Source organism: Suncus etruscus, chromosome X (genome assembly GCF_024139225.1).
Source record: "Suncus etruscus isolate mSunEtr1 chromosome X, mSunEtr1.pri.cur, whole genome shotgun sequence".
In the NCBI taxonomy this organism is placed as follows: domain Eukaryota; kingdom Metazoa; phylum Chordata; class Mammalia; order Eulipotyphla; family Soricidae; genus Suncus; species Suncus etruscus.
The window spans coordinates 131,867,692-131,880,497 of record NC_064868.1 but is presented as its reverse complement, the minus strand read 5'-3'; the positions used below and the strand labels follow the sequence as shown (position 1 = coordinate 131,880,497).

The following is a 12,806-nucleotide window of genomic DNA, read 5'->3' as shown; positions in this document are numbered from 1 at the left end:
CGCATCACAGAGCTTCTGTGAAAGCTCTAGTGTTTAGAGGTTCTGACGTAGAAGAAATCCCTGAGACTCCACGTGAAAGCCAAGAAGAAGAGCCTAAAGAAGAAGAAATGGAGAGTGAGCCACCCCAGCTTTCTCTCGCTGAAACCCAATCCCAAAGATTGTTTCTTTCAAAGGAAACTGCCAAATAGAGACTGAGCGTAGTGTAATGAATATGGCAACTGCTCTCTCATGCAGCTTACCCCGGGCATTCCGGGGTTCGAGTCCCGACCTCCCACATGACCTTGGCTTCTGGCTGAAGGAAACTGCCAAACAAACAAGAGTGCCAGGACACTATGGATGTTGAAACCAGAGTGATTAGCATTGATTCCCCTCCAAAACTCCCAGTACTTGACCAAGATTTGAAACATGAGGATCAGGAAGCTTGGGAAGAAGCCTTGTCAGAGGATTCAAGTGCTGCCGTTGTAGACGTCAAAGAACCATCTCCAAGAGGTGATGTTTCCTGTGAACCTTTGCAAGGAGTAGAGGAAAGCTCAGATTCCCAGTCATGGGAGAATGATGCTCCAGAAATGGAACCATGTGCTGCGAATAGGTCAGACATCCAGGAGGAAAAGAGTGCAGAGAGTGAAAGGGATTTGAAATCAGTGACTGCAGAAAAGGAAACTATTGAGGCAGACTCCCCACTGCCTTTCTTGACTATCCTAAGAACTGATGAGGCCCCGAGACGTAATGAAGAGACGCAGCAGACCCAATCTCAAGATAGAGAAGATACCACCTTAACAGAAAACTCAAAAATGGGTAATGCAAACCAGCTGGGTGCAGGTATAGAGGCCCAGCAGCTGGATGAGGCTCATGCATCACAGAGCTTCTGTGGAAGCTCTAGTGTTTAGAGGTTCTGACGTGGAAGAAATCCCTGAGACTCCACGTGAAAGCCAAGAAGAGGAGCCTAAAGAAGAAGAAATGGAGAGTGAGCCACCCCAGCTTTCTCTCGCTGAAACCCAATCCCAAGGATTGTGTCTTTCAAAGGAAACTGCCAAACAAACAGGAGTGCCAGGACACTGGAAGTTGAAACCAGCGTGATTAGCATTTATTCTCCTCAAAGCTCCCAGTACTTGACCAAGAATTGGAACATGAGGATCAGGAAGCTTGGGAAGAAGCCATGTCAGAGGATTCTGGTGTTGCACTGGTGAAGGGGGTGTTCTTTACATGACTGAAACCTAATCACAATCATATATGTAATCACGATGTTTAAATAAAGAAAAAAACAGAAAAAAAAGAAAATTAACTATAATCTGGCATTATCAAATAAATGCTACGAAATACTAAAAAAAAAAGAAATAAGATTAATTCATAGCCATCATCATAGATGACGTGTGGATTCTGAGGGGAGCCCATTCACTCGTGCTACTTTTTTCTTATAGTACTTTAAGTATTACTGACTCTTTAAAGGGGTAAGGAAGGAAAAAAACCTCAAGTATAAAGGAATCAAACCAGATCTTCCATTTGAAACAATCTAGGCAAGAAAAGGGTTGAATGACAGTATTAAAACTGCTAAATGAGGGAAACTTTCAACATAGAGTAGCTACCCAGCAAAACTCTCATGTACATGGGAGAGAGGGTTAAAAACATTCTCAGACAAAAAAGAACTTACAATATTTGTGCTATGACCACTGACCCTAAATGAGCTATCAAAGAGCAATTACACAAACCAAATCCTCAATTGTAACCACAACAACCCTACACAATATAATGGCACAACAGCTCTTTCTGTAAATATTTTCCTTAAATGTCAATGTTTAAACTCTCTAGTCAAGAAGATACAGCTGTTTAGACTGAGCAGGTGCCCAAGTAACTGCTATTTATAGATGTCTATAATAATGTCCTAATGCTTTTATCTATAGACATGGGTGCAGAATGCATTTGGAAGCCATGGACTCCCACTACAAGTGGGAGTCACTATAAGTATATGTTCACTATAAGTAGTTTTAATGTCTTAATTTTACTTTGCCTATAACTCCTTGATCTTTCTGTCCAGAGTGGTAATTGGAGATATAGGTTGGTCACCCCAGTTCCACATTGCAATGCTATATACTATATTAGACTCAGAAGACAGAGCTCATAATAATATCACAACAAAAATTCTACTCTATTCATTTTATACCTCATTATGCATGCTAATATAATCTAATGTTTATGTTCACAGATATCAAGGGAATATGCAACTGCATGCCATGAATTCCTGTTACCGAGCTCATTAATTAAATATGTTATTGTAATCTGTTTTCAGTTGTAGGTAGTTTACCATTATACCATAATGCTCAAGACTTTTAGATTACTTTTAGGAAAAGAAACTGGATGCTCAATACCTACAAGACGATATTTCATGGTGTAGACTCCTCTTACAGTGCTCATTACCATAAACACTTAATTTTCTAGACTTGAAAATCATGACTGTTATTAAGAATGATCTAGGGGCCAGAGAAATAGCACAGCGGTAAGGCATTTGCCTTAGACGCAAAGGATGGTGGTTCGAATCCCGGCATCCCATATGATCCCCTGAGCCTGCCAGGAGTGATTTCTGAGCATAGAGCCAGGAGTAATCCCTGAGTGCTGCCGGGTGTGACCAAAAACCAAAAACCAAAAACCAAAAAAAAAAAAAAAAAAGAATGATCTATACACAATCTAACCCACGAAGCCTTTCTTCAGTAAAGTTTATCATCACCAATTATAACTGGCCTAGAAAATGGAAAACCTTTACATCTGACTTGCCGGCTTTATATATTTTAAGCATTCTGTCCCATTTCATCTGGGTCAGCTTTTCAAACTGTAACCCATGGATCGATCCTCAGTATCTATGTGTGCACATGAGTGTATTTGTTGGCCACCTCAATGTGTGTTATATATATATATATATATATATAAAATAAATAATGTCTATGTTGTATACTGTTCTTCCCCGTTATATAACCCCTTCTTGCCCCCTTCGCTTACCACCTTACAAATTCTTTTCTAGCCCTTCACTCTCTTGCCCCCTATGTTATTCCTCCCATTTATCCCTTTTAGCCTCAGTTTTTAACTCTTCAGGAAGCAGAAGATTCCTCCCACCCTAGCCAGCTGCCAACCAGATCCCAAAGTGAAAAGATAGATTCTCAGCCTGAGAAGAAGCTGCCACTGCTGCTGATTTGCTCTTGGTAGCCCCTTTTCCCTCATGACTGCTGGGAGCCATTTTTTAGACTCCACAAGATCAAATCACAGGCTGAAGCTATACTCAGGATTTTACCCCCACCCCCAGACTATTTCAAAAGACGTAAAGGGGACATGTATATCTCCTTTAAATATTTCTTTAGATGTATTTCCTTAATAGGTATAACCCTTATTATCTATCTTCTTATGTAGTGCCAATTTCCCCCATTTTTTGGAATCTATTTAGTAGGGAATTCTAGTAGATAAGTTTCTTCAGTGTTCTGAGTTCATGTTAGAACCAGGCTATAGTGATTGTTTAGCTTGTTATTTTTACTGCCATATGCACCAGTAATACCATGTGGCATCGTTCTTTTTGCATAGGCACATAAAAATTGGGAAATCTTGCATGTGCAAACAAGTTCTTATAAAATAGAGATAGGAACACATAAATTTTATATTGCAGTGGGGCCTTAGACCTGAACAGCTGTCATAGTTATTTGTTGTAGGCTTCAGAAGATCGGACATTGACCATTCACCCTTGAACCTTGGATCCCATGTATAGAAAAACCACTGTTTTCTACCCCAGCACCAGGAATAAGACTTCTATCAGTTTTAAAAATATACAAAGTAAGATAACTCATGTACTTAGAAAAAGGAGATGTGCTAATATAGTCCAATTATAGTTTCTATTCTTTTACACAACTTAATTGTATATTATTTAAAAGTTTAAATTATAAATGAATATGCAGTCATGCAATATTTGGAAAAGATACTCATAAAGAAAGCTAACCAACATGAGCACTTAAATCTGCTATGTTCATGCATTTTTTTTCAAAACATCATTCCGAAAAGAATATATTCATTAGGTAAAATACTGCACCCAACCTGATATGCCAGATAGGCAAATCCATAAACTCAAAAGGGGGAAATTCACAATACAGATCTTCCTATTGCATTACTCTGGAATATCATGGAAAAACAACAGTTAAATATATTTTTGGTGGTGCCAGGAATCAAACCAAGGATCTCAAGCATGCACAAGTGCTCTACCCTGAGCTACATTCCCAGCCCCAGTTATATACCACTTTATTTTAAATATTCAATATTCTGTAGTGTTGTTGATATCATGGGGAAATCTATATGTGAAAAAAAAAACCTCTATGAAATGAAATCTTGAAGAGTCCTCTCAGTTCCTAGATGATGACATAACTTCTTACCTCCCAGCCCTAGGGGAAAACAGTGCTTACAGTAGAATTCTACCTAATCAAAGGCCAAAATTTTAAGAGGTGATTACATTTCTAAAGATCAACAGCATTTGTTTATCAAGAAACAAATACTATTTATAACACTGTATATCTAGCACTGTAGCAAGAATTTCACATATTTTGTCAGTCACCTTTACGAACCTACCACAGAAACAACTTTTGAATTAATACAGGGAAAATTCTCAGTTGTTTATAAAAATATCTTAAGTGATTCTTAAACACACACAAGTTCGAAAAGCAAAGATATACTACCAATGTTTTTGACTGTGAATGACAAAATCATTCGTGTTTTGTGAATTCCAAATTGAAATATGATAAATTGCATGTAGTAGGCATCGTTTCTGGAAAAAAACAGTTATAAATTATATGTAGTGTATATGAATGGGCTATGCCACAATACAAAATTTCTTTCTTGGTGTGTGTGTATGTTTGTGTGTGTGTGTGTGTGTGTAGGTGGGGGTATCTCCCTAACAGTGTTGTGACAGTGTTCTTTTTATAATACTTTTTATTGTGATCAAAGAGTGAATAACAAATCTTTCACAGTAGTATTTAAGGTACATAGTGACAATGAATCAGGGCCATTCCCACCACCAGGATTGTCCTCCTTCCCTACACCCGTTTTCCCAGCATGTGTTCCATATCTCCCCTTTGTGACAGTGTTTTTAAGGACATGTGGTGAAGGGACTGTAATCTGGTACCTTCACATGTAATTTTGGAAATCTGAGATATCTCCCAAGCTCTAAAGGGTGTGAAGGTGCACATCTATTGGTGTTCAGGATTACTTCTGCATATTCCTAGGGACCATTAAGCGGTGCATGGGGGTGCAAGTGCCTCACAAAAGGCAAACAAGAGGCAAAAATAGATTACTGTGGACCCTAACGCTTATTTCTTACCGTGGTTCTGAGCTAAAGGTCTGAAACGCACTAGCAGAAACCCATTTTTAAAAAGAAAATAAATGAAACCGCTTCAAGTAAGTTCGATTCCACGTGAATAAAGAGAAATCTAAGTTTGCAACCATTGCAGCTCTTAAGCAAAAAGAAGGCTACTCTGAGGGTGTCATTTGCCTCCAAAGTGCCCTAAAGGAGCCCGAGCGATAGCACAGCGGTATGGCGTTGGCCTTCCACGCGGCCAATACAGGACGGACCCCCGTTCGAATCCCGACACCCCAGAGGGTCCCCGGAGCCTGCCAGGAGCGACTCCTGAGTGCAGAGCTAGGAGTAACCCCTGAGCGTTGCCGGCTGTGACTCCAATTTTTTTCCAAAGTGCCCTAGGCCCCTTTGGTTGGCCATTGAAACCACCCGGCACCTTTTCTTGGGCCTGAGTGAAGAGTCGTTGCCAATGGCCACGCCGCGGGAGACGCCGAACTCACCTCTCAAAGCGCAGCCTGGCCCCGAGGGTCCCCAGCGAGCGTGCTGACTCTCTTTCGCCTTCTGAAGCCTTTCCCCTTGGAACCGCGTGGTGGCAGGAAAGAAGTCCCGGGCTCCAGACTCTCGGAAAGCTGAGCGGGTCCATGCCCGGGAAAGCGAAGCGGCCCGCGGACCTGAGGAGCGCAGACCCCGGAGGGCCGGGCCGACCCGAAAGCCCCGGGGGGCGATGGCGGCGGTTGCGACGGCGGTTGCGGCGGCGGCGGCGGGCGCAGATTCCGCGGGAGGGCGGCGAGCGTGGCACGCGCGCCCGGCCGGCTCTCGGATTGGTGGAGCCCCCCGAACTCTTCGTCGATTGGTCCAGAGCGCCCAACGGGCCCTCGCGCGGGGCGCCGAGTGCCGTTGCCCGGGCAACCGAGCGGCGCCGCGAGCCCAGGGAGCTGCTGGAGCGCCGTCGGGTGAGGCGAACCCTAATCTGTGGCGAGGGCGAGGCAGAGTCGGTCGCTCAGGGGCCCGGGGCGCGTGGGGAGGGAAGTGCAAGAAACTATTAAAGTAGAGGTCTAGTGAGAGGAAAAACCTGAATTTCCCAGTCATTAGCCTAGGAGGACTCATTTTTATACGGGGACTTTCTAGGTAGTGGTCATTTCTAATGGGACACGTCCTATTGGGACATGGATTTGGAGCAGATTACAAATGAGCAAAGAAAACAGGCCTATCTAGCGACCTGGGGACGCATTGAAAGTGCAAAAACAAAATGTGCTGCCTCCACTCTTTCTTTGGATAGAGGGAGAATTTAAGGACAGAAATTTAAAAATGATTGAGAAGTGTATTAGCTTTGAAAAGTTAAAAAAATGCTAGAGGAAACTTTACACCCAAAAAACACTCATTTTCTGACCCATAGGTTTGTGAAAAATTCCAGATACTTTCAAAAGTCATTTTCCTTAAAACATGGTTTAGATGTTTATTTAAGCGTAGTTTAAGTAGAACTAATTGCTTTAAATAAGTTTGCATCGTAATTTTAAATGTTTATTCAAGCAGTTTTATTTTGTGGGGAAAGTGCTGTTTAAACTCCATAGTTAGCATATTTGATGACAGTGAGACAAGGCATTAAAATAAATTCATTTTAACAAAGAGGGGATCTTTGATTACTGTAACTATAAAACATGTGAAATCAAACCAGTCTGCATATTAGAATATAATTTAGACATAGAGATGATCCTTTCTTTTTCAGCAAAATTTTAATACAGGAATTGCTAAATCAAGTATTATGCAATTAAACTTGCAGAAGAAATCCTCTGTATTCCTTCTTACTATGCAGTATTTCAAGAACCAAAACAAGAGATTATAAGGTTACCCCTTCCCTTGTTGTTGATGCTATAGTATGCTGAAGTCTGGGTGGTATGGGGACTGAGACAGCATACATTTGACTATGATGTGGGACTCTTTCTGACATCCAGGATCACAGAGAGGAAGGTATAGAACTCAGACCTGTGAGGTGTTGAAGGGAAATAAAATCATAGTCTTACACATGGAAAGCAGGCACTTTATTCCATAGTGACATTCCCAGACCTTGATAATAGGATTTTAATCAACGATGCCATTATTTGACCTTCATAGCCAATCTTAAGATTCAGTTCGTGTGTAAATAATATAGCTCAACAATTAAATACTACTACACAGTTGACATAAATTAGATGCTTCAGTTTTCCATATGATTTGTGTCTAATGCAATTTCATATAGATTTAAACAATTATTCATTTGATATTTGATAGGCTTCAAAAGTTTTGGGGAATATGCTAAATTCAGTGGAAGAAATTCTAGCTACTTTAAAAGTTTAACAATACGGGCCCGGAGAGATAGCACAGTGGCGTTTGTCTTGTAAGCAGCCGATCCAGGACCAAAGGTGGTTGGTTTGAATCCCGGTGTCCCATATGGTCCTCCGTGCCTGCCAGGAGCTATTTCTGAGCAGACAGCCAGGAGTAACCCCTGAGCACCGCTGGGTGTGCCCCCAAAACAAAACAAAAAAAAGTTTAACAATACAACTTTATTAAATTAAATTAATCTGAAATTTTATTTGACACAAATGATACTTTGATCTATTTAATTAGCCAGAATATATTTGGGTTATTTTTGTTTTGTTTTGTTTTGTTTTTTTGTTTTGGGTCACACTCGGCGGCACTCAGGGGTTACTCCTGCTTCTGCACTCAGAAATCACTCCTGGAAGGCATAGGGGACCATATGGGATGCCGGGATTCTAACTGGAGTCCGTCCTATTTTGGCCTGCTACAAGGCAAACGCCCCACCAGAATATATTTGTAGTACCTTATGTTTTTTCAAAATACAGTGTCAGCAAAGTTGTCATAATTGATCAGTTTGTTTACAAATTATTATAGTTGATATTGCGAAATTGTTTTTGTTAGATTACCAATTTTATAATTATATTTCTATCCCAATTTATCTCATTTTGATGCCATTATATTGCAGCATATTTTGCAATTAAATAAGTTCAATTACTAATATGCTTCAAGTATAGTTTTACTATAAATTATTATAAATATCTGTTTAACAAATACCTTCAAACACATACCACCCATGAAGTGGCCTCATTAAAATAGTCACTGCAACAGTGTATTCACTTATTTTGCTGCTGTTATTGTTGCTACATTTACTATTTAATCTAAGTTGTTTTTAATAGCTTTGTATATGAAATTTCAAATCAAAATACTAATTATTATAGCATTTGATATGTATATGCATTTTTTCATTCACTGTCAAAGGTAGAAAATGTTTCCAAAACTTTATGTTTAATATAAAGCAAATATTTAGGGGCTGGAAAGATAGCACAGTGGTAGGGCATTTGCTTTACACGCAACTGACCCAGGATGGACAGTGGTTCAATTCCCTGCATGCCATATATTCTCCCGAGCCTGCCAAGAGTGATTGCTGAGTGCAGAGCCAGGAGTAACCACTGAGTGCCACTGAATGTGACCCAAAATGGCAAACAAAATAAAGGCAAATATTTAATGAATACATAACCAAGAGGGCTTTTAAAACACAAACAGAAGCCTCTTTGTTTAATTAAATGTATGTAAATTATACATTTCCCTAGAAGACTACCAGGTCATACTGTGAGAGAAGATTGTTTTATCAAGGTTTATGTCACCTTTTCTAGTTAATAAGTTTGCAAGTTAATGAATTTTATCATTAACTTATTTGCATGATTATTAGTAGCAAAATTAAACTTTTACTAGAACAATACTATCTAGCATATAGTTTGATTTTTATTTTGATCACTATGAATTACAAATTTATAAATTCATCATTATTAAGTTTCAAGCAGATAATGTCCGAACACAAATTTCTTCACCGTGTTCACTTTCTTCTACTAATGTCCCCGTTTTCTGTCCCATTCCCCTGAGTGCCAGCATTTTTTGTCTCCATCATTGTTCTGCTGTCCCTTTCCTAATTTATTTCCCCAGCTCCAATCTAGTGGCAATCTTCTTTCAGAACAGTTCTTTTGCTCTCCTTTTCTATTGCTGTTTGGACTTTGTTGTTTTCATAAGTCTCTTTATATTCCACATAGAAAGAGATCACTTTGTGTCTGTCACTCTCCGTTTGACTAACTACACTCAATATGATACACTCCAGATCCAACCACATAGAGCAAATTGCATTATTTTATCTAGACTTACTACCAAGTAGTGTCCATTGTGTATATCTGACATATATTGACATTACATGGACAACCATGTTCTAAGATTTTACATTCAGGTAACTAGCTAATCCTTATAATATTCCTATGAGATCGTTATACTATAATCCACAGTTTTTACATAAGGAAAAGAGCAGTGAGCTATCTCCCTCTTTTCAAAAGTTTGTATTGTTCTTTGTCAATTTCACAAAGACTGACATTGGTATCTAGTTTGGCTAACCAAAAGAAACCAGAATTTTTTTTCTTACATTACAAGAGATGAGCATTTAAACAATGTTTTGCAACAGTACTCGAAGAGGCCGCCACACCCTATTCTGACGAGAGGCACCACCAAACTTCTGCCCCACAACTACTCTATCTGTATAGACTTCAGATGTTATATCACTTTTTATTTTTATATTTTGTATATGATTTTATATTTTTGTGTTACTTGGTAGGTTAAATTTTAAGTCTGGATATGCTAAACATTTCACATAAAATAATGATAATTGTTTCAAACTTTTTGTCATTTAGACTTATAAAAGATTTCATAATCATGCTCTATGTGTAGATAGCAATGGAAACCTACAGAGGAGTGAACAAAGAAAGAAAGAATATTTTTAAATGTTCATATCTTGCCATACCCAGCAATGTTCAGAGCTTATTCCAGACTCTGTGCTCATGTTCCTGGTACAGTTCAACAGACCATATGTGGTGCTAGGGATAGAACATGGCTTTCAATATGCAAAGCAAGCAGCTAAAATCCTTCCTGCACACTCTCTCTCTAGTCTCAAATTTTCATTTCTCGAGGAAAATAAAAACTAAATTGCCTCTTTCTGGTTATCTTCTTCCTCAGAAAATATGGAATCTGGTCGTATAGAAATGGATAACATAGAAGTGGAAAATAATGAATTGGAAAGCATGGAATCTGAAACCATCGCAACAGTTTCTGCACTACAGGCTCTCTCTAATTTGTTATATTCAGAAGACCAGAAAGAGGACTTCTATTCTGAACAGGTGATCATATTCTTACAAGTGAATTAGTTATGCTTGCATTAAATAGTGAACCTGTATTTGAACAACTTATCCCAATCTTGAAGTGCAAGCAGGACTGACAGCTGATATCATCAAAGGAGGTTTCAGAGTTTACTATGCATATTACACATTTATAGAAGACATAATAATATATTTTTCTGACCTGCCTGAAAACTGAATAGGAAAAGAGTTCTCTTAACTATGGTAGCAATAGCCACCATTCAAAAATGTTTGTCATTTACATATACGGTTTTATAATGCGTGATAACAGTTGCAAGGAATGGTAACTAGGATTTTTTAATAATGATTTTTATTTTGACCAAAGTGGATTTCATATCTTTCACAGTAATATTTTAGGTACATAGTGACATTGAATCAGGGGAATTCCCACGACCAAAGTTGTCCTCCCTCCACCTCCATTCCCAGCATGCATATTCCCCTCCCCCCAGTCTGCTAGTATAAGTGATCCCCTCTGTGTCTAGCTTGTTGTAGATTGGGTATCGATTCTGTTGTCATTGGATTGGGTTTGGTATTTAAGTCCGATCATTTTTATTACTACTTAGTGATCATACAACTGTTTGGTCTTGGTGCCTTCCATTGTTTCCCCCTTAAATTGAAAGGTGGAACAAGTTCGTTCAAGTTATGTGGTTCTGTTTGAGGAAGAGAAAAAAATAAAATGGATGTAAGAATCAAACAAGCAAAAAATGGGTGGAGTCTTCTAGAAGCTATAAATTTTAATTTGAGAGAAGAAAGGCAAAAAGGAAGAGAAACACATCAACAATAAAAAAGAAAAATCAAACAAAAAATCCAAAAGCGCACCACAGCAATAAAGACAAATACCACACACTAACCACGGTCCTGAAATAAAAGCAAAACAAAGCGCATAAAGTGAAAACAACAACAGCAACAACAATAGCAAACCCAAATTATTTTGTGCTGCTTTTTTTTCCTGCATAAGCACAGTAAATATTGGGGAAATTAGAACGACCTTGGCCCAATAGATATAGATTTTCTCTGCCCTTGAAGTATACTGTCATGGGAATAACTACCGACTCCGTACATGTTCATTTACTCTCCCCTACGTCCTTTTGTGGTGTATGGAAAGCTTCTGTTCCATCATGGATTATAAAATCAGACCTCTGTATCTAGAAATTTTGGTATCTGAATAGGTCAAATAATGAAGCCTATGATGAAGTCTTTATGTTTCTGGAAGTTCTGTTTCATCACTGTTGTTTTAATCAGTCTTCTGTAGTTGGTGGTCTCGGATTTTGCACTGATCCTAGGATGAAGCCTAGGATAGAGTCTTTCATTATGTTTCCAGAAGACCTGTTCAGTTGCAGTTGTCTCAGTCAGACCTCTGGAGTTAGAGATCTTGGTTGTTGTACAGATCGTAGGCCAAGACCTAGACTAGGGTTTTATTAGTCCCAGAATAAGTTCTGCCCAGTCATTGTTATCACCATCAGTCTTCTGTAGGTAACAATCTTGGCTTTTGTGCAGATCAGAGGATGACAAGTCTTCAGACTTCATCCTATCATTAGATGATGAGGCAAGACAACCTGCTCTTAGCTAAAGATGTTGCCATTTCATCATTGTCAGGATATCATATCAAACCTGGCACATGTTTGGTGTCAGAGCAATATTAAGAATGTCCCAGAGGGAGTTTGGTTCCTGGAGCTGTTGTGGAGAACTGTGTCAGTTCTATGTCTGGGATCTAGGGTTCAGAGTTGGATGGTCGCTTCACCTCTTCTGGTTCTGCTTGGTACAACAACCTACAATAACAAGTCTTTTTTTTTCCTTTTTTTCTTTTATTAATAAAAAGTCTTGCTTGGGATAATAGCCTAGGTCAAAACCAGGGAACAGAGAGGATGGAGCCTGATAGTCCTACCTCCAAATGCATCAGCAATATAATATAGCACCATTTCTTCCTGCAAAGGCATACTAATAAAGGGGTACAAGCTCTTATCTTCTAGGGATAAGAACTCATACTTCTTTACAATACAGGGACACCTCCCACCTTGAACATATGTCATGCGGACCCAACTTAGACTCCAGGTGTTTAGACAGTAACTAGGATTTTTTAAACCTAGAAAATATTTTAAAGAAAATTATGGAAATTAGACAACATTAACTAGACCCCTACATTCCAGTTACTTTCACTCTTTTTACTTGACTATTTCAGAAAGCAGAATAGAAAACATCTTGAGCCAAATAATGGGGCAAACCAGTTCAGCCTACTAAAATTCTCCAAGAGCCTAAGTATTGTGTTTGTA

At 39.1% G+C, this 12,806-nt stretch overlaps 1 protein-coding gene across 1 annotated transcript in view; it reads left to right on the top strand.

The window, feature by feature from the left end:
• Positions 1 to 10,359: 10,359 nt before the first annotated feature.
• The window catches only part of DNAAF6 (dynein axonemal assembly factor 6), a 91,965-nt gene continuing 89,518 nt past the window's right edge, over positions 10,360 to 12,806 (top strand). The window contains exon 1 of the mRNA XM_049767623.1: positions 10,360 to 10,518. Within this exon, the coding sequence (XP_049623580.1) occupies positions 10,363 to 10,518 (156 nt within the window). The 5' untranslated portion in view covers positions 10,360 to 10,362. The remainder of the gene's footprint in view (positions 10,519 to 12,806) is intronic.